The following is a 22,337-nucleotide window of genomic DNA, read 5'->3' on the forward strand; positions in this document are numbered from 1 at the left end:
TTGTCAGATACTGTGTATATTTAATTTTAAATAAAAATATTTAAAATAATTTATGGCCGCACGATGTACGATAAATGAACACGATTTAAGGATCCCAATGATCCTTAGAAAGAGGATCCGGAGAGGATCTTCATTCAACATACACATACAAAAAGAACATTGTCCATAAAAGATAAAATGTTAACGGCAATAATCAAAAGGCTAATTAATTTCAAATTTGAGTGAATTTTGTGGAGGATGATCTTTGATTGATGACCTAAAAATAACGGATCAAATCATGAAATTAAATTATGAAACATTTTAAACGAGTTATTATCATCGTATTAACTTTCTAACTAGTTACCATTTAATTACAACTGCAAGTCTGTAAATTTCAGCATCTTTGTTATATAGTAGAATTAAAATTAAGAGTCAATTGGACCTAAATGTGACAAATACACCAACGACCAACCAGCCATTCATAAGTTTACCCCTTACTTGGAACCAATTGCGTGATATTTTAGTGTGATTAAAACTTGGAACTAATGACCTTAGGAAATGCAGTGTATATGTTCTCCATCAGTCAGTTTCATAGCATTGTTTAAATACAAGGCATGGAAATATTTACAATTTCTGGATTAGGTTAATAGGGAGTAGGGTCCCACAATAGATACGGTCAAATGGGTTTGGAGCGAGGCTTGGGCCGGTCAACGCGGCGCAGAGCGAAGCCCAACGATTCAGATTGACGTATCATTTTGTTGTTTTCGGCAGAGACCAAGACCACGCGCCCAGTCTCCCACGCTCCGTGGTGACCCACCATCCTTCAGTTTGCCAGTGTCCGTGTCTTATAGAGCGCGTGGTTTATGGGAGGAGGTTGTCGCAGGTACAGGAAGCACATCCCGCAATTCGTGTGCTTCTCTTTTTTGTTTTTCCAACCTCCCTTATTTTATTTTTATTTTTTTGTTTTGGGTTTCTCACGGTCTTCCACTGAAATTTAAGTTAGTTTATGTTTTTGTTTTGTTTTTTTTTTTTTGAATAAATGACATTTTACATAAAGAGAGTGGAAGAGGGGTTACATTAAGAGCTGGTTTGGTATTACTGTGTTTTGAAAAAAACTGCTTCTGTTGTACTGCAAAAATAAGCAACTGTAAAATAAAATAGTTAAGTGTTTGGTAAACTTTTTTGTAAAAAAAAAAAATAGTGTTAAAGTGTTTGGTAAATTTTTATGTAAAACCGCTGCGATCGTGTAAAATAACTAAAAAATATATGATGTTGAATATTATATAATAATTTTTTTTATCTTTTCTTTTATTATGACATTTATAAGATTTATATAAATTATTTACAAATAGTTGTGAGCTTCGAAGAATATACTTTTACCTTTTTTTTTTATTAAGATATTTATAATTTTTGTATTCTATTATTTTCTTTAAGAGTCGTTTCTTCTTTGTCCCTATTTTATTTTTGCAGAACCTTTGTATATTCTATCTTCCGCCACTCACTCCCTCTACCCCATTCTCCCTCTGCCTGATCCTAAGGAAGCCTAGGTCATTGGGAAAGGAAGGCTGGGTCGCATCAACCGATTCGCGGAAGATGGATGAACTTCTATTTCAGGACTTATCGTATGTGTTAGCGGCGAAGGCGTCGAGGATTTCCGTTGAGATTTTGGGTGTCAAGCAGAAGGGTGCAAATCTAGCATTCTTTGTGCAACCTAGATTTTGACAAAGCCCAGAAATCCGACGAAGAGGCCCAAAACCCAGAAATCCGACGAACCTCCCACTACTCCTGTCCCAGAAATCCGAAGAAGCTTAGAGTTAGAGAGGACGTAAGAGAGATGTGGCGAGGTCGACAACGAAGTCGACGAGTATAATGTGTAATACCCTGAAAATTTAAATATATGAATATGTGAAGAAAAATAAAAAATAAATCGATTTATGGTTATGAAATTTGAATTGAGAACTTTTAAATTTTTGTTTTCGGAAATTATTATAAATTACATCATAAAATTTATCGTTAAGTGGAAAAACACGAAAATGCCCCTAGCTGGCTTAATGTAATTATACAAGGGTGTATTTTTATCCTCCATATTTCTGGATATATTTGAATAGAGGACGATTCCACAAGCGTGTAGGTGAAAATTATCATATTTCTGTAAATCGAAGTTATAACGAATGAGAAATTAATAAACAAGTTTACAGGTATTTTTGTAAATTTAGTTTAGTCCAAGATACTTTGGATGTTTGGGTTTGCGGGGGCCCACGCCCTTTCTTTTTCTTGTTGCTTTTCTCTCCGAGGAGGGGGGAGAACTCTAGAGAACTCTGGAGAACTCTTTCTTCCCTATCTATCTCATTTTAGGTGGGGGGTTGCAGAGGGGAAGGAGGTCGGCACTTCCCACCATCTCTCCCAAATTCATCTCGCCATTGATCACCATCACATCTTGCTTCCCTCCATTTTTCAACCCCATCTCCCTATGGTATAGATCGACTCTACACCTCAGCTTAAATCCAGTTTTATAAGTGGAGACACAGGACAACTAGAACTGAAGGAGGGAGAGAGGGTGACAGAGAAGGCAAGGATGAGAAAAGGAAGGAGAGGGTCGAAGAAATATATGAATATACTTATATGCTGCAAAAGCTAGTTTTATGTGCCAATACCTAAACCCCAGTTTGATATAATACCTGAAAGTGATGTTTTGTATTACATCAATTATTGGGTGGAGTCAATTACCTGTCATATATTAGCCCTGTTTTTCAAGACTAGTATTATGCAGATGCTTGTTTTTATTTGTTATTGTTGAGAGTTATCCCACATCGGTGAGGGACAAGGTTTGCTATGTGCTTATATGGTCTTGGGCTACTCCCCATATTGCCAATTGGTTTTATGGTGGAACCTCAATTTCATCATGGTATCAGAGCGGGTTGTCCTCGTGTGAAGCCAAACGGCCACACGCGCTCCACGTCGCTCAGTTGTTGTCCACGTGTAGGCTTGAAAATCCGCCACACGTGCGGGGGCGTGTTGAGAGTTGTCCCACATCGGTGAGGGACAAGGTTTGCTATGTGCTTATATGGTCTTGGGCTACTCCCCATATTGCCAATTGATTTTATGGTGAACCTCAATTTCATCAGTTATATATACAAAAACTGAATGGACTGCTTTGGTATAAAGTTGAAAAGACTATTGGTTCAATTTATTTGATACCCATGTATAGTTCCGTCTGGATCAAAGTGATAATCTGTTCATGACATACACTTGATCAAATGGTTTGAGAAAGATGTAGCAGAGGTAGTTTCCTCCGAGATTGAGATGATTGGCTTTAGGGTATGGCACTGTGCTCAAGTATAATTACCCAGAAGCATTCCATTAGAAGTATATATGGCCTCTCTTTCTATATGTAAATATATAACATATGAAACCTTCGGATAAGATTGCACAATGTAGTCAGTGCTCTTTCTAATGGTCCATTTTCCATTATATTTGTACAATCACTTATTAATTTATCTAGCATCTTGGTTTAGTCATTTAGTTTTCAAGATGCGATGTTTAAGAAGCAGCTATGTGGTGGCACATTCGGTGAAGTGTACAAAAGGTGAGTGCTTCATGGGATTTCATGCTAAATTATGATTATTTATAGATTAATTTGATTTTAGTTTTTGAATTTATGCTGTTTGGGGGTTGTTTGGTGATTTGCTGTAGTTTAGAAGGAAATGTAACATATGATGAAGGTATGTGTTTGATGGCTTAATTAATGTTGTTTTTGTTTGTTTTACTCAACATGTTTAAGCGGTGAACTACGAAGGGATTGATCCCGCTCAAGGGTACGTAGACAGTCTAACAGGGGTTAGATGTAGCCCCAAATAATTGAGAATTAATCTTTTGTTGAGAAGTTATTTTACTAGAAGAAATTTGGGGATTAAATTGATAATTTAATCGTATGTTTTGATAATTAAAATATGGATATAATTTTGTGAGGAATTAAGGAATTGAAGTAAAGAATCGTGATTAATGGTAGTAAATTAAAGAGTTTAAATTGGGCCTATCCTATCATCGGAATTATTTCCAGAAAATAAGTATTTCGAGACGGGGCGATACATAATGTATAATTTGTTTAATTGTTAAAGGCCATTTTGGTATTGGAAAATTTCATTAAAAGCCTCAGTGCCTCTTGCAAAATCGGTTTGTGCAGAAGTTGGGCAAGCAAAAAAAGTCGGTTTTGCAGCTTTGTGTTTTTGGCTTTTTTCACCCAAAACTGTGAAAAAAAAATAAATTTGAATGTTTACCAAACATAAAAAAGCTCCAAGCTTTTTTTTATACCCATTTTTTTCAGAAGCACCTTAGTACCAAACGAGGGCTAAGCTAAGAGAGTGGAAGAGTGGGGCAAGTTTCACAACGGGTTAATAATAATATGGTTAAAATTTGTCTTTAGCGAGAATTGAATTTAAGATCTCTCACTTACAAGTGAAGACGAATACCGGTGGACTATAGTATCAAGGTTAATTAGGGTCTTAAATTAGAGATCTTATCATTTGAAAAGAAAAAAAAAGGCAAAATTTAATTTGTGCAATACTACATTACTGGTCATCATTTTATTTTGTGATACAAGAATAAACTGTTTTTTCACTTTCTTTTTGTCAACAAATAGAATTTGTTAATAAATAATTAGAAATATAGAAATAATCGCTCTGAATTTAATTTTAATACAATATTTTAATAATGGTGTGTGTCACATCCCGGCCCGGGGCGGATCACTTCCCGGGCCTGCTCCACCACCGTAGCACGATATTGTCCGCTTTGGGCTTACCATTCCCTCACGGTTTTGTTTTTGGGAACTCACGAGCAACTTCCCAGTGGGTCACCCATCATGGGATTGCTCTAGCCCCCTTCTCGCTTAACTTCGGAGTTCCTACGGAACCCGAAGCTAGTGAGCTCCCAAAAGGCCTCATGCTAGGTAGGGATGAGAATATACATTTAATGATCACTCCCCTGGACGATGTGGGATGTCACAGTGTGAATTTAACATAAGTGAAATTTTATATATTAATTGTAGACTCAGTTAGTTTTTATTATTTTCTTAATTTTAGTTCTTATTTATTCTATAAAAATCACAACATTGCAATCAGATTTTGATCCAATGTAGAAGGTCTAAGCTACACAAAAATTCTTTGTTGCGAAGATAATTTATGTGATTGTTGTGTGGCCTAGGTTATTGTACTTGGTTACTCAGAGCCAAGTTCGATCTCTTCCTCAAATTAGAGAGTTTTGTCAAAAAAAAAAAAAAAAAAAAAACAAAGACATGGTCAAATATTAGTATTTGGGACAAAAGTTGAAAATTGCTGAATGTCAAAACATCGGAATGCAATATAAAAAAATTTAGAACCTCACGATCCATTTTCAGTCATTAATGTCAAAACATTTTCTTATTTGTTACATCTCTAAGCTAAGCTTGTCCTATAATTTGAATTAGAGAAATGATAAGAGAACTTTCTTAAAACTAAAACTCTTTGTCATCTTACGGTTTAATGTCGATTCTAATATTAATAAATAAAATTTTACGCAAAAAACATGAACCAACAGAGTCTGTAAAAAGTTCGATTTTTGAGAAAAGCTCGTTAGTATTTCTCTCTGAGGTAATAACTTGGGAAACAAGGGTATGGTTAGTCGCAGTAGAGAAAAACTTTCCGAGTATAGAAAAATCTTGGAAATATTTTGTTAATTATAAAACTGGGTGCCCTCCTTCCCCGCTATTCGTGCGTTTTGCTTTCTTTATGAGAAACGACGCACCGACTCACTGCCATCGCACGTGCGCACGTGACACCTTAATCTCTCTCTCAAGCTTGTTTAATTATTTTATCATAGTTACGTGTAAGCAGATGAGCACCTTTTTCCTACAAGAGCACCATCCTGTTTGATAAGACAGTATTACCCCCAATGTGCTCTAAGACCTATTCCAACATTTGAAGTAAAACTCAAATCTTAAGTTCTAAATTTACTCCAACAATCCAACTTACTTCAACTATTGAGACAAATATGAGTTAAAACTCAAAACTCATTTCTGGGTCAAATTTAGCTCAGGATTCCCCTTAGGTTAGTTGGGTTAGTCCATCGTATATGTATATATTTTTTTAGTTTTATATTTATAAATTCATTGAATCCAACAGTTAAGATCTAATTTGATGAAATGCAATGGTAAAAAAAAAAAAAAAAAAATCTAACAATACAAATTTAAATCCAACGGCTAAAGTAATTTAAAAAAAGAAAAGAATTCTTTCATGTGTTTCATATTCTTTCATAGTGTTTCACAAGTTTCATGGTGTTGGTTAATGATTTTTCAATATTTGTCGGAATCTAAATATTTTTAAGTTAAAATATTCATAAAAATAAATTTGGATACTCTACATAATTTTTTTCTTTTTAAAAAGTTACTTTAAGAAAAAAATTAGCCTAAATTTATTCTTTAATGATCTAGGGTTAAAATTTTAACCTAGAAGGGTTGGAGTAAAAAAACTGTTTATAGGTTAAAACCTAAATTTTCTAGGCTAAAAATGTTAGGTTTTAACCCAAGGGTTGGAGATGGTATAATATTATTATCTTGGATAAATTATTTTAGAATTTAAGTATTTAAACTTGGATTTTATTTGAGTTTTAGCAAGTAAAACATAATAAATTTAAGGAATTATAAATTAGCACTTCAAACAAATCATCATGTAATATTGAATTTTATAAAAATACAAAGTTAAATTTATAAGAAAACAGTTTAAGCTGACATTTTTAAAGTGTTAGTAACAGTTAATAGTTGTATTCACCATAATTTATTTCTTGTTAATAATGTAATCGTATAAATTTCATAATCTGAATTGTTCAATTATTTAAACCAATTAAGGATCATAACTGTAAAAAGAAACTTTTGAATTAGACATTGTTTGGTTATTTAATTATATTAAATAAATAAACGATTCATCATAAATATGTTACTTGGTCTTTATGCCATCGATTTGTTCCATGTATTTAGATGACTAATCGGATCTCAAATTTAAATGATTATGTAAAAATGATCTTTAAATGAAGATTAGAAAATTGAACAATTGTGATTAAAAATGTTATTTTATTCTCAAAGTAAGATGAATTTGGGGTGAATGCAAGTATTATCCGCTAATAACAAACATCATCTGCCACTTAGTACTACGGTTTAGTAGTATTCATTTTCACTTGTAAGTGTGAGGTCTTTGGTTCGATTCTCGTCAAAGATAAATTTGAATTACATTATTGCCATCCCATTGTAAGGCTAAACCCGTCCCCTTCCTCATAATATTGTTTGCTAAAATAATAATAATAATACCAAACATCCTCTACTTATTGGAGTTTTGTTTTTATAAAATTAAAGGGCAAATTAGAAGTTTTGATCACCTTGGTTATGAAGCAAGGTAAGGCAATAACAAGAGGAAGAGTGCTCAAATGATAAAAGCCAACTTTATACTTCGAACCCTACAATATTATTATGATTAGACTACGTTTATGTCCTTGAAACTGACATAACAACAATATTATATTGTCTTAAAATATTATTCCAAATCTAACGATCAGTATCCACCTTACGCCTTTGACTGGTAAAGATTCTGTGCCATCCCAATTGTTTTACTTATCTTTCATTTTTTGATATTCGAGATTTAGTAAGGTTAAGTAGGTAACATTCCAAAGAAAAAGGATTTTTTTTTTCAAGAAATGCTAAGAAGAGTTTTTTAAAGTGTGACTTTTTATGAATTTTCTATCACTTCCTAATTAAATTAAATTTTCATGCTTACATTATAAAACATTGTGTAAAAAACATGAACCGGTAGATAGTCTTATTTTTTTTAGAGAATTATCTTAGAATTTCTCCTTTTTTATATATATATATTTTATTTTGTATTTATATGAACGTTGTTGCCTTACTCCTTAACGCTTAAGATTTTGGTGTGGAATTGTCTAATATGGTATCACAATGTTAGTTTTAAGAAGATCATAAGTTTAACTCTCCATTTTGTACCACTACTTATTTATTAACATGCACAACAAAACTGAATCCATATTGACTCAACCCTCCTTGTACGCGGGATGAAAGTAGATGATGATATTAACTTGATATACATGTTATCAATACAATCGTGAATGATACACAATGATTTAGGTGATTGTGATACCTATACTAAGAATCAGACACCCTGAATTTAATTCGTATTACATTGTTGTCACAGTGGTGTGAGTTTGATGCAGATGAGTTGTATATATTAAATGTGAGACCCATCGACTTTTTATTTTTCTCTACTTTATGATTGCTACCTACTTTCTTTCTCTTGTTATTTATTGTATAAGTATCACACTCATAAGTTCAATATATTGACCTAAAAAATAAGAAGCACTCTCATAGCACTCAGAATTTCCAGCTTGCCGTAGGATTTTGATTCTTATATTATTAGAATCACACTCTTTTTTCTGGTCTACTTTGGAATGCCTAATGTCTATGCAACTAATTGTGCAATGTATACTTATTCAACAAGCAAGAGATAAGAAGAAAACTTTGGTGACTTGTCCTATTTATGTCCAAATGCATTTGCCAATCGCTAATTGGCAAAGTCCAGCTTTAAAGCACGTTTATATAGGTGCCAAATTTCTGTTACTATTAATCACTATTAGTGACTTGAACATGAAACTTTTCCCAAACACAAAGTTCAATTATACTACTAATCATTCAAATTCACCGATATCTAATGCTTAATCAGTGGCTTAAAGTGAAAAATTGCATCGTACCACAACCAATTTATGATGTTTTTTACTTTTACCACTCAAAAATTAACCTTTTTCTTCCTTCCTTTTTGCCTTTTTCTTTGTTGTCTTAATTTCTACCGCACAATTAATCATATGTCTATAATTTTCATTTAATACAAAAAGTTTGATATGATGCATGCTGAAATATAGTTGGCTAATGCCACGTCATCTAAATAGTAAAAATAGTTGGAAAAATGGGTTTGGTGGGAAAAGCCTAGCTATTTGACTGACTCGTTCTAAAAAGAATCTGTCACGTAACTAGGCCAAATTTAAGAGCTTTTCAATGTAAAATATGTCTATGTGATTTTATTAATTTGTTCAACATTATAATATATAATTTTTTATTAATATATTTTAAAAATAAAAAATATCAATTTTGTCGTACAAAAGCTTCAGTCGTGCAACTTATGAACATGCTCAATGGTGTTAATTGTTCTTTACATGATTGTTACGTGTTAAAAAGTTATCTTTCAATAAATATTTATCATATGACATCAATGGTTACAAAAGAATCTTTAAATTTGTTGATAAAATGTAAAATGATACAAAATGTGATTTGCGTTTCTCATACCTTTATTAATCATCAAACAGAAAGGAATCCAAGTGTAATGATATAAAACGTGATTTGTATTTCCGGTACCCAAATTTGTCGCCAAAATCAAGAGGAATCCAACACCTAAACTAAGACAATCCTACGAAAAGGGTAGAATGGTAATTCGCTATGAAAATCACAGTCACACAACCCTTCTTTTACTTTTCCCACGCGCACTACCCGCTCGCTCTGGATCAGGATCTTCTCCCAAGGAAAGGGTGAGGATCCTTCTGAGTAGGTCTATCGAGCCGTTTAAATTTTATCTAACGATTAAAATTATTATAATTTGTAAAGGAACCTTCTGTTTTTAATAATTAAATAAAATTTGAACGGTCCGATGAATTTACTTAGAAGGATCTTCACTCTTAACTCAGGAGAGGACGCTGATCCCCTCGCTCTCTCTCTCACTTTGCAAGAGAGGAGAGAGGATAAAAGCTGATCGCCGCAGTGGAACGCAGTGTTTTTCCAGTGCCTAAATACTTGCAACTCCCAACCCCCCCCCCCCCCACTTTTTACTCCCTCCCCTGCTTTTTTAACCTAACTCTGTCAGGAAAACCCAAACCCGACTACTTGGGACAAACAAAGCAGGAATAGTAAACAAAGACAAAGTTGCTGAGCGAAATATCGAAAATCAGAGAGAGAGAGAGAGAGAGAGAGAGAGATAGAGATGGACAAAGGGTGTGCGTTTGTGCCTTGTGGTGGGTAAGCAGTATGCAGGTGCCAAAGAAGATAGAAAATTTGAGTTGAGTTTAGCAGAGAAGTAGGCTGAGGTAGCTAGTGGCAGTGTTTTCAGGCTGAAGTGGATAGATATAGAGAGAGAAGGGAGAAGAAAAAGGAAAAGTGGTAGAAGGAGAGAGAGATAGAGAGAGAAGATTATGGTGGGCTCAGGTGCAACAGATAGGAGCAAAGAGGCTGTTGGGATGATGGCCCTTCATGAGGCCCTCAGAACCGTCTGTCTCAACACTGACTGGACTTACTCTGTCTTCTGGACTATCCGTCCCCGCCCGTATGCACCGCTCTCTCTCTATCTACCCTTGATCTGTGTTGAACTTTGGATACTTTGATTTTTAGATGGTATCCTTTTCTGGGTTGAATTCATTTTTTGTTATTATTTTGTTGCAGGAGAGTTAGAGGTGGTAATGGCTGCAAGGTTGGGGATGACAATGGCAGCTTGTAAGTATAATTAGCTCTTTAATTCAATTTTTGCTCTGTTTTCTCTCTGTTTTTACAAATGGGTTTTTGGTAATTTTGGGATTTTGGTGTTGTTTGAATTAGTAAAATTTTCAAGTTGTGAAAAATTTATGTAATTTTTTTGTTGCTTTTTTGTGAAATTTGGTGAAGGATGTTGATGTGGGAAGATGGGTTTTGTCGAGCGAGAGTTTCATCAGATTGTCTGGAAGAAATTGATGGAGAAGATCCTGTCAGAAAGGCCTTCAGCAAAATGTCCATTCAGCTGTATAATTATGGAGAAGGGTGGGTACTTGGTATGTCTTTTTATGTTTTTGTTCTCTCTCTCCTCCCTCTCTCTCTCTCTAAACAATCTTGCAGGACATGAAATTGTAAGGAGTTTCCAGACATGGGTCTAATCCAAGTGGGATAGACCCAACTTCGAATCTCCTTCCCCGAAGATTAGATGAATTTAGTATATTTATTTTTGTAGTTTGTTAAAATATTATGGGAAATAAGTTGTGTGTGTGTGTGCTTCCATTGATTGCACTAATTTAAACAGGTTGATGGGGAAGGTGGCATCTGATAAATGCCACAAATGGGTCTTCAAAGAACCCACAGAGTGTGAACCAAACATCTCCAACTACTGGCAAAGTTCATTTGATGCTGTATGTAATCAAACCCACATGTTTCTTCTTGCTTATTTATCAATAGCGCTTGTAGCTCATGCAGTTAAGAGTATTCAACCCAGTCGCGGGTCGGAATTATTGATGATTGATATAGTAACCTTTCCTTTTTTGGTGCTATTTATTGCAGCTTCCTCCTGAATGGACTGATCAATTTGAGTCAGGCATTCAGGTCAGAACAGAAAAATAGTTACTGTTTTACTATTATTGGTCTCATCATTTTTTGAAGTTACAGTTAAATTTTTCCCTAGTTGTTTGTTGTTCTTAGTTTTTAAACAGTGAATTTAATTTTCACCAGACAATTGCTGTAATTCAAGCTGGTCATGGGCTTCTGCAGTTGGGCTCCTGCAAGATTGTGAGATTATATATTCTTTTCACTTCGATATAATTTTGATTTTTATGTTATTAATTTGTAAATTAATAAAAGGGTATGAACAATGTGTTACCAGATTCCTGAAGACCTGCATTTTGTGCTAAGAATGAGGCATACATTTGAATCTCTAGGCTACCAATCTGGTTTCTACCTCTCCCAACTCTTTTCATCAAACCGAAACAACTCTGGATCATCGGTGCTGCCCTCAAAGCAGTCCCCAATGCCAATCCGCCCTTCTCCACCTCTCTTCAATTGGGCTCAAAGGCCTCTTCCATCTGCAGCAACCATGCAGCTTCCTTCACCCAATTTCCAAAACTCCGCTGCTAGACTTGGGTACAATCCTCAAGCTGGTAAAGACGAGACACACATGTTTTTGCTGCCTCATTCGGCTGAAACACAAATGGGAGGAGACATGATGGGAGGCGGAGGAGGAGGAGGAGGAGAGCATGAAAGTGACATCAAATGGCCTAATGGATTGTCCTTCTTCAATGCACTCACGGGGCGGTCTGATGATGCAAAGCTTTTGTTCAATCCGGAGAGCTTGGTAAACAAAGGCGGGGACGAAAATCACCACCACAACAACCCGAATGCAAATTCAGACCACAATGAGTTTTTGAGCTTGGACTGCCATCCGGATAGTAGCGCAAGGAAGCACATGGAAAACAAATACAGGAGGAGCTTTACTTTGCCTGCAAGGATGGCTTCGTCATCTTCGAATTCGGTTGATCACCATCAGCACCAACCTGTCGGGTATCGAAACGCGGAAGCTGGTATGTACTCTGATGTCATGGAGACATTCTTGGAGTGAAATGGGGAGGGCTGTATTAAAGAAAGGAACGATGGGGAAGAGTTGTATGTCGGCAAAGCTTTCGAGCTCCGTTGCTGCTTATACTTCTGTGCTTTTATTTCATGCTCTTAGCTCTTTATATCGTTTGTTTTTTTTTTTGTTCAATCAGTTAGTGAGACTTAATTAGTGAAAATTTGCATGTAGTTCATCCCATGAAGAGTTTTCCTCAATTTTTTATGTCTTCTAATTTTCACCATGGAATCTTAAATTAAAAGTAAGCCTCAAGAGAATCAACATATGGCACCCTCTCGCGTAACTAAGTTGATTAGAACATTGTGCCTCCGCCTCTACACTGATACTATTTGTCAAGTTCTGGTTCTTAGGTCGGTCGAAAAATAACCTCACACCTGGTGCGTGACCTAAAATTTAAATAATAAATAAATAAAAACTAAAAGGAAAGTAAAACGGGGTGAAAATTAAAATTCTTCTTAAAAAAATAATCAAGAATTTTTTTACAAGGCTAAAAAAATAAAAATAAAAAATAAATAAATTTTCTATCCTCACATCTAATCCTAACATAGGTGTATTATAACTAGTGAACACCATATGCACCTATGTTAGGCCTCGGAATTAAGCCAGTATGATCACAATCTAGTTGGCCTCAGCAATGACCGCTTCTCATATTAAGTTGTAGTCATGCACACCATATGCACACCACATGCACATTATAGAAAAAATTTCACAAATTTATGTAATTGAATACTTGAACCAGAAATTGTTCCATCCCAGTTTTGTAGCACGTCAAAAAGTAAATTTTATTCCATAGCCCATAGGCTCTAACATGAAACACAAACCCTAATTTAACTTCTAAGTATTAATTCATATTACAACAACCCATTTATTCCATAAATCATTGATGTAGAAACTCGGAATTAAACACCCTAGCTTATTATGCTTGCCGAAGCTTCAGTTGCCCGAAAAAAATGGAACTTTTCGGCCAAAACATAAAATATGGTATAAAACCCAGCTCACTCCTCTCATCTCTCTCTTGCATCCTTTTGTTCGAAATCAGAGGTACGTGGTCAACCCAAAACCCAGCTCACTCTTCTCACTCTCTTGGACTTCCATCTCTTTGAAATCTGAGCTTAGAGATCTGGGCTCAACCCAGAAACCCAAAGCTCATAGAGCTCTCTCCACATCCCTCTCTTCCAAATTAGAAAAGTGATGTAATGTGCTGATAATTTTAGTATTTATATGTGGGTATTTTACTAATTTCGGTTTTATGCATGGTGTACTTGGCTAGTGTATGACTGATTTGTCTTATTTCTGTCCCAAGATTAAAAAAATATCATATTTAAGGTATTTCCCTAAATAATTTGGATTTGAGTATACATGTATATCTATATAGTTAGTGCATGCTTTGGTTTATATGGTATCAGTTTGTTCCCTATATAGTACTGAATATCATGCAAAACCCCTTTTCGATTGAAGTGTTGGTCGTTAGTTCAAGTTTTGATCTCTCTTTCCCGTATATTGCTTGTACTAGGAAAAAAACAAAAATCAACATAATCACATCCTTCAACTACTGCAAGGTTGCATCCACATCTAACCACAATGGACTTGGTTTGTACAAGTACATCATATCCAAAATGGGTTTATGGTTGATCCAAAATACAACCACAATACACAACTAGTAGTAAGACTATCTACATTTTTTTATAGGGAACTTTAACGAAAAGCTCCCAGTATTGTTTATTTGAACAAAAAATCATATTTTTATACTAAAAAAGTTAATACTTATAAGTAAAAAAATAATATTATTGGACCATAATACTAAATGATAATAAATCATCTACTTAACTACAAATACGAAAAACAAAGTTTTTATTTGGACCCAATCGCTGACATTGGCCTCAACTCATTTTGGAAACTCCCTCATCGACGCTAATGGCAAGACTATAATGACGACATAGATGGATGTTAGATTATTGTGGTTCGGCAATGTCGGGTGTTTGTTCAATTTTTTTTTTGGGTTAATTACATAAACACCTTCTTTGTGTTTTCACAGAACCCCTCAGGTTCTCAACATATCACAAACACTCCTTGTCGTTTTAAAATCATTTCATCAACCTCCCTCCATGACAAAAAAAATCCCAACAGTCATGACATAAGTTATGAAAATACAAAATACCCTTACAAAAATCATTTCATCAACGTCCCTTCATTTTTCTTCTTCTTCCCAGGTTCCCTCCCTCTGTTCTTCCCCCTCCTTCCCACAAATCCCGAAACCCAATTCCTCTGCCGGCCACCATGAACCACCACCACCACCAGGTTCCATCCAACCACCCAAAACAAGACTCTTCTCTCCCTACATCTTCTTCTGCCAACGAAAAATGGAAGTGATACACCCACAGCTGCTGCTGATATGATTAGAAGAAATCCATAGCCATAACCGAAAGTCATGCCAGCCACCCACATAGAAGGTGACGATGGTAAAAGTACGGTGGAAAATAATGCCACAGAAGCAAAGACTAGAACTGCAAGCACTGGAGGACTGAATGTTCTTGTCTCCCAGTTAAGAATTGGAATAATCTCCTATAAATGATTTCATCAATAGTCAGCATAGTAAAAGACAATATGACAAAGATAGCTGAAACAGGAAGAATACAAAGCAATCATAAACAAGACCGCTGGATTATAACACCTAATAACCATGATGTAGTCTTAATCTCCTATGTTTATTCACCAATGCAGCAATTTTTTTAGGCAGACACCATGCAATGAATTAACGGCAAGATGCAATTATTTACTGTCTAGTCTAAAATATTCGAAATCCAATTAAAAGAGAAACAGAACATTGATTTTTGGGATTTGTGGGAGAAGAGGGAGGGAGATCCTGCGATAGCCAGAAGAAGATGCAGGGGGAGAAGAATCTTGTTTTGGGCGGTTGGATGGAACCTGGTGGTGGTTGTGGTTCATGGTGGCCGGCGGAGGAATTGGGTTTTGGGATTTGTGGGAAGGAGGGGGAAGAACAGAGGGAGGGGAACCCGGGAAGAAGAAGAAAAATGAAGGGAGGTTGATGAAATGATTTTCGTAAGGGTATTTTTGTATTTTCATAACTTATGTCATGACTGCTAGGTTTTTTTTGTCATGGAGGGTGGCTGATGAAATGTTTAAAACGTCAAGGGGTATTTGTGATATGTTGAGAAGCTGAGGGGGTTTTGTGAAAACATAAAAAACTTTAGGGGGTGTTTGTTTAATTAATCCATTTTATTTTTTATTTTTTATACATCAATGTATTTACTCTAAAGGGTGAGAGATTAGGTTAAGGCGCATAATTAACCAACCATAATTTGGTATTAAATTTTTCATTCGAACTTAAGACATTCCATTTATAAGTTGAGAGAAATACCACTAGACGGTGGTACTAAGTGGATCGATGATCGTTTATTTTCAGTTTTCTAGTTTTCAAAATACTTTTAAGGGATAAAATGGATGTTTCCATGTTTTGTTGAGTGAACTGAGCATGTCCGCTGGGTCCGAACAAAAACTCCTTCCACAAAACTATGTAGACCATGTTCAACTTGATTTGGTCAAGTCAAAACCCAACTCGACTTTTGAATCATATGAGTGGGGCTTGGATTAAAACATTTTCAATCGCATAAACAGTTTTGGGTTGTGCCCCTGCCCTCTTGAACAATTGACCTTTAATGCAAACTGATACATAATTTAGGTTTTTTATAGATAAAATGATCTTTGAAATTGGCATAAGTCTCCACGATCTGTAACAATAAAAATTGATAGACGTGGTCCTCGAGTTTGTTCACCGTAAATTATTTTGGTCATTACGTGAAAAATCTGTTACTATCCTCGTTAAGTGGAGGGGTTTGTTTGACAAAAAACACACTTAAAATGGTGGTCACGTGGTCATTCACATGACAATTTAACGAGGATAATGATAGATTTTTTATGAAATGACCAAAAGACTTACGGTAGACAAACTCAGGGACCACTTCTATTGATTTTCAATGTCAGAGACCAAAGTAAGGAGTTATACCAATCTTATGGACTATTTTAGCAACAAATCCCATAATTTAAACTTTAGAAGGATTTCGAACAAGTGATGAGAGAAGAGTAACGAGTTATGATTAGAATAGTCCATAATTCAATTCCTCCTATATAAAAAGTTATAATAATTATTTGATTTAACTTGTATGTTCAATCAAATTTAATTCATTTGATAAGCTAACTACAATCATGTGTTAGAAATTTCTGATAAATTTGTAGCCAATGATCTAACGTAACAACTAAAATTCAAGTTAGCAAAGCCAGTTGAAGCTTATTCATCATCAATCCTAAAAAAAAAAGTCAGATGTAGTAGAAAATGCTAGGGAAAATATATTTTTAAACGTAGATTACGTGATTTGACGTTTGATTTGGATACATTCAATACTAGGCTATAATTAACTTTGCTAACTTAAAATTTTAGTCGTGTCTTTATAATTGAACAAATACTAATTCAAGTCGGAAATAAAGAAAAAACAACACAATCACAAGACCAAGAGTTAACAAGTTTACCCAAATTGCGTTACATTTCAGACAATGACAACGACTATCTACAATGTCAAAAGAAATAAGATTATGACCTCTTACAACTATGGAATGAAAGAGCTCAAACTTGAGTTGTTGAAGCCTTTGCTTTTAGATATATCTGATTAGGATAACGACTTCAACTTAAGATTAACGTTTGCTCTGCAATGTTATTAAACGCATATTGTGAAGAATCATTATGAACAAGCGCCAAGTTTTCTTTTTCTAGTTTACGTTCCCAGCATATATAATTACCTTTTGCTTTTCTTCAAAGTTCAAAGCAATCAAAAGCCAAAGCTAAAGCTAAAGCCAATTCTATTCTTTCAAAACCTGACATATATATATATATATATATATATATATATATATATATATATATATGTAAACAAACTTCAAAATCCTGACCTCACATTGATCTTAAAAAAATTACAAAACTCAGTAAATTAACATATAAAAATCATCAATTAATGTAACTTCACAATTCACTTTAGCTAATTTCCAGATTAATTACATTATCATTAGTACTTTTCTTGGATGGCTCCATTGCGTGACACTTTTTGCAAGTCGAAACAAGCCACCGGAAAAACCTCCGGCCAAATAAGAATCTCCGCCGGGACACCACCGTCTTCACCTGCCTTTTTTTCTTCGCTTTAACGGATTTCTCTTTCCTTTCAAGCTGATCCACTTTGATCACTTTCTTCCGAGAATTATCACGGCTTAACGAAGCTGGCACGGGCACGGCCGTTATGAATTGCCACCTCTGAGAATTCCCATAAACTTGATGACTTGAAATATTGTTATTAGGTTTGTTGCCTTTGTGTCTATCGGATGATAATTTGGAGTGATACAACTTTCTCTCAGAGTTATCACTTGAGCTTGTCCTAGCACTGCTGCTACAACTGCTACTCCTACTGTTGGTGCTATTGCTTCTCGACGACATGAGAGAGTCCTTGCTGCTAATGCTGCTTGTCCGGCTTGTTCTGCGAGAACTATTATCGACAACCATAAAGCCGTTGCTAATAGGTTGAAATGGGAAGGCATGTGGCAAGAGCCTCCCATTGAGGAACAAATGGTCTGCGGGGGAGTCTTTGCAGGGATCGGTGCAGGAGGCTGAGTCCGGGGTGATGCACCCAAACTCGAAGTCGGAGTCTTGGTCATGGACCGGAGTGCTAGGGAAGGAGAATGTGTCGCCGGAGGAGCTATTTTTTATTCGATTTTCCATGGATGGTTGGTTTTTTTGAGGGGGAGGCTGGTGTATTTGCATGGGGTATAGGTATGTATATTTATAAGAGGGGTTTTAATGGAGGGGTAGGGAAACAAGTGAGGGAATTTGGGATTTCTTTTGATATGGGTGAGACACATGGAGTGATCTTAACCCTCTATTGAGTGGGATGGATAGACTTGTGGTGATGTGAATCATGAAATCCTACTTGCCAACTCAAAATGTTAAATTCAATACTAGGGTGGGGTTGCCATAACACTCACTCTCATAGTGTGGGATACTCCAAAGGAAATCATAAATGTTGTGAGGCTTAACACTTTTCAGTCAAACAAAACTCACATTGTAGAATGCCCCACATTTAGTCCAAGTGACCAAAACATTGGTAGTCTAACTATGATAAATTGCAATCCAAGCATAAATCAATTCATAAATGGCTATCATGTCCTTGTATATGAGCATGGTAACCTAAATTACTACATTGACATGATGTATCGAATACACATAAATGTTTTTGCACTTATATCTTCTTTTTAACAGTTGGACTGAATAAATCAAAAGAGAATCGAGAGATAAAAATAACAAGAAGAGTGCAGAAAGAGAAAATAGGTTTACAAAAATGATTTTTCATATTATATTCATTCACTAGCAAGTGGAATTCATATGGTTTTCATTATCTATAATTTGTGATAAGCAAATGTGATACATGTAACACTATTATTTACATACAAATTAAGATTTAAACAAGTTAAAACGTAATGACAAATGGAAAGCTGAGAAGTAACTTGTTTATATATTTAATCAAGAGGTGTGTGGATTGAAATCCTTTGATGATCTTGTATTTTGGCATAAGATCATATAAAATCTTTGAAATACAGAAATAAATACTCTCAAACCCTTGTTTGTTTATTCATAATCCAGTGGATCCCTTTAATCTTTTGTCCACTAGCTTTTGTTTTTGTTTTTGTAAAAATTTGGTGCAGCCCCCCAAAAATACTCCTTCCACATCTGAAAGCAGAAAGTGAGAGTTGTGATCAGGAGACATAATAACAAGCATATTGGGTTGTCTGAGCTGTTACAAAACCAAGCAATGATGGAATCAGCAACACAATGGCTTGAAGCTTCCTTTCTGTTGTGGAAGCAAAGTACCCTTCCTCTCACAAAGGGAGCGCAAGTTTTTATAATATTTGATCAAACACTTTGATTACTCGCAAAACATGGAGACAAGTGGTTCTTGGAAAATTCTGTGGTCTCCTATTAGGGTTTCCTGTGGAGACCCCATGGGTCCATTTCAGCTGATCATGCTATTGGGGACCGCAGGTCAGCCAGATTTAGTCAGTCCTCTTTCCACCCACCACACTCACACAACACACAAACACAAAACAATGTCGATTAAGTTATACACTTCCTTGGATGATACTCTAATTATGTTGTGTGGTAGGTCCGTGGTCTTCCTTGCTGAGTAATTTTGCCTTTGTTGACACAAGGTTGATTGAGTTAGCCGAAGTAACGAGAAAGCATGAAAAAATGAGTTAGGATTATGATAAATCGAAGGTTTGGTTTGTTTCAAAGTGATAAAATACTTGTTCTTGTGTATGTCTATACATGCAAGCATAGTTGCACACAAACATAAACATGTATACAAGTATAGTTATGATAGGTAGAGCGAAATCAAGAATTTTAAAAGAGGTTGGCTAATATACTTCTTCTATGGTATCAGAGTAAGTTGTTCGGTTTGTGAAGCTCAATGGCCATATGTGCTCCACGTTCCAATTTGTGTCATTCACGCACTAAGCTTAAAAGTTTCACTACACGTGAGGGGACGTGTTAATAGTATCAATCCCACATCGGAGAAAGGAGGGACCTCGTATGTACTTATAAGTAATTGAGTTGCTTTCCATACTACCAATTGATTTTATGGTGGAACCTCAACTTCCTTCAAAGAGTAGGGATGAAAGAAACTACACATCTAAAATTAGTTGAGCTGGATTATAAGCTAGTGGTATTTATTTAATAACCCAATGAGTTGATTTGCCACCTCTATATACAAGATTAAATAAGAATGTTTAGGCAGACGAAAAGTTTGTGTATCATTTAACAATCCAATGAATTGATTTGCCACCTCTATATACAAGTATATATATGTTTGTGTGAAAAAAAAAAATGTTCTCTTAGTAGACAATTTACCACGAAACAGATAGAGGAGTGCAAGCTAAAGCATATATATATATATATGTATGTATATATATGCTTGATGACCTAACTAATTGGAGCCATAGTATGGACTTTGGACGCGATGTTTTTAAGCAAAATTCAATGGCTTGGACTTTATTTGATGGATGTTTATGCAGGGGTGCCTAGGGGAGGTTCTGTGTCAATACATTGGACTATAGTGTGGCCCATGTACAATGCTAGGGCCTGTTGGGGATATGAATTGAATTCAAAGTCTAAAGGTTCAAAGGTTCAAAGGTTCATGGCTGACTCTCACTCCCAAGTCCCAACCATTCATATGCTTAATGTGGCGGTAGGTTCGAAAAACTGAAAAAATGAAAAACTGAATAAAAAAAACGAATGTTTTACTTATGTACGAGTGAGCTACTATATTTACCAAAATCTATATAATTCAAGTTTCAAGTAACATAAATCTTAATATCTATAAGATTTTTAACCGACGTTAAAAATTTCAGAATACAGAATACTAAAAAAAGCCATAGAATTTTCGCAAGACTATAAAACTGAGTTTGGACTGAATAAATCCTACTTGAAGTTCGGGATTTGATTGTGGATGAGAACCCTATCTTATTGGGCCTATTGAGACCTTGAACATGGGCCAAGGGGGACTTGGACTCAAGTCCAAGATGTTGAGCCCAAACTAGAATTCGGACCTCAAGCCTTGGGCCTCATTTTCATCCCTGAGATTAAAATAATATTTGGTATGCGTTTGTTCTTCATATGTGTGATTAAAGGAAGTCAATAGTGTACAATTAAATCCAATGCTGGCCTCTCAGTATTACGGAAGTAGGAGATCTTAGGTTCGAAATTCGTGGATGACGAATTCGATACCAAATTAGGTTGTTCGTTATGTGATTTAACCGAATTCCATCTCCTCTTAATGTAAAAATATTGATGTAATTAAAAAAAAATAAAATTCAATGCTGACTAACAATTATAAAACTCAAAACTCAATATTGACCCTATTAAAATATGTGAAATACCATTTAACCCTAACGTGCGCGTGTCATCCATGCACGCGACCCACTTACGCGTCCTTGTTGCTTGTTTCGCCTGCTCCCACCTACGTTCTTATTTCTATTTTTTTATTATTTGTAAAAGTGAGGGGAAAAGATTCTACACCATTGCAATAATTTAAAAGAAGAAAGTTTTGAATGTGCGATATTTGGTTAAAAATCTAACACTTTATCTATTAAGACATTTGATGGCATGCAATAAAATTTTGATACAACCCCGCTAACCATTTGTTTAGACTGCTTTACAATAGTTGTCGTAATCTAAAATTTTCATTTTAGGTCATAATTCGTAGATTTAGTGAAAATTCACTCAAATCAGAAGTTGTTAGCTCTTTAGTCATATTATGAACTTTTCATTATTTACGGACAACACTATATATGTTCTTTGATTTATAACGTCAGCATTAGAGGGCTAAATGTCATTCCGTTCAAATGACTTTTTGCTACATCAATCTTTCATGATAACTTAAAAAGTGATCGACTCAAATTATGAAGGATATTGTGGAAGTGAACTTAGATAAAAAGGTTAATTGTATTAAGTTACTAGTTAACGCCTAAGCGCTCCTGATGTTACCCTTATTACATATTTTTTTTTGACCATTATACTACGCAATTGCATGCAATGTATCCAATTGACATACACCTTGAGATAAACTTAGCATTAAATAAGATTAAAATCTCCTTTTTTTTTTTTTTTGTCAAATACAAAAATATATTCGGTTAGAGAATAAATTGGTATTGAATTTCATCTACGAGATTTAAATTTAAAATCTTTCATTTACAAGTAAAGAGAAATACTATTAAACTGTAAAATTAAGTGACATGCAGATTTTAATAAATTGAATCACTAATTGATCTGACGATGGTTAATTTTTTTTTTTTTAACGTACTGAGTTT

General features: G+C 35.1%; 1 protein-coding gene across 2 annotated transcripts; it reads left to right on the forward strand.

Annotated features, from left to right (window-relative positions):
• The first annotated feature begins 9,866 nt into the window (after positions 1 to 9,866).
• On the forward strand, positions 9,867 to 12,613 carry LOC137742565 (protein RICE SALT SENSITIVE 3-like). Of its 2 annotated transcripts, XM_068482470.1 has the most exons (7): positions 9,867 to 10,376; positions 10,493 to 10,543; positions 10,712 to 10,843; positions 11,100 to 11,205; positions 11,354 to 11,395; positions 11,522 to 11,578; positions 11,673 to 12,613. In XM_068482470.1, exons 1-7 carry the CDS (start codon positions 10,246 to 10,248, stop codon positions 12,402 to 12,404), a joined length of 1,251 nt encoding a protein of 416 aa, XP_068338571.1. In that variant the 5' UTR covers positions 9,867 to 10,245; the 3' UTR covers positions 12,405 to 12,613. The 2 variants fall into 2 exon arrangements, with proteins under 2 accessions (XP_068338571.1, XP_068338572.1); XM_068482471.1 differs by lacking the exon at positions 9,867 to 10,376 and having other exon boundaries at positions 10,527 to 10,543; positions 10,712 to 10,854.
• The last annotated feature ends 9,724 nt before the right edge of the window (positions 12,614 to 22,337 follow it).

This window comes from Pyrus communis, chromosome 8 (genome assembly GCF_963583255.1).
Source record: "Pyrus communis chromosome 8, drPyrComm1.1, whole genome shotgun sequence".
Lineage (NCBI taxonomy): Eukaryota > Viridiplantae > Streptophyta > Magnoliopsida > Rosales > Rosaceae > Pyrus > Pyrus communis.

Coding starts and splice junctions, on each gene's coding strand:
- LOC137742565 (XM_068482470.1), top strand. CDS start 10,246: ATGGTGGGCTCAGGTGCAACAGATAGGAGCAAAGAGGCTGTTGGGATG. Junction 11,206..11,353: donor GGCAAAGTTCATTTGATGCT/GTATGTAATCAA, acceptor TATTTATTGCAG/CTTCCTCCTGAATGGACTGA. Junction 11,579..11,672: donor AGTTGGGCTCCTGCAAGATT/GTGAGATTATAT, acceptor ATGTGTTACCAG/ATTCCTGAAGACCTGCATTT.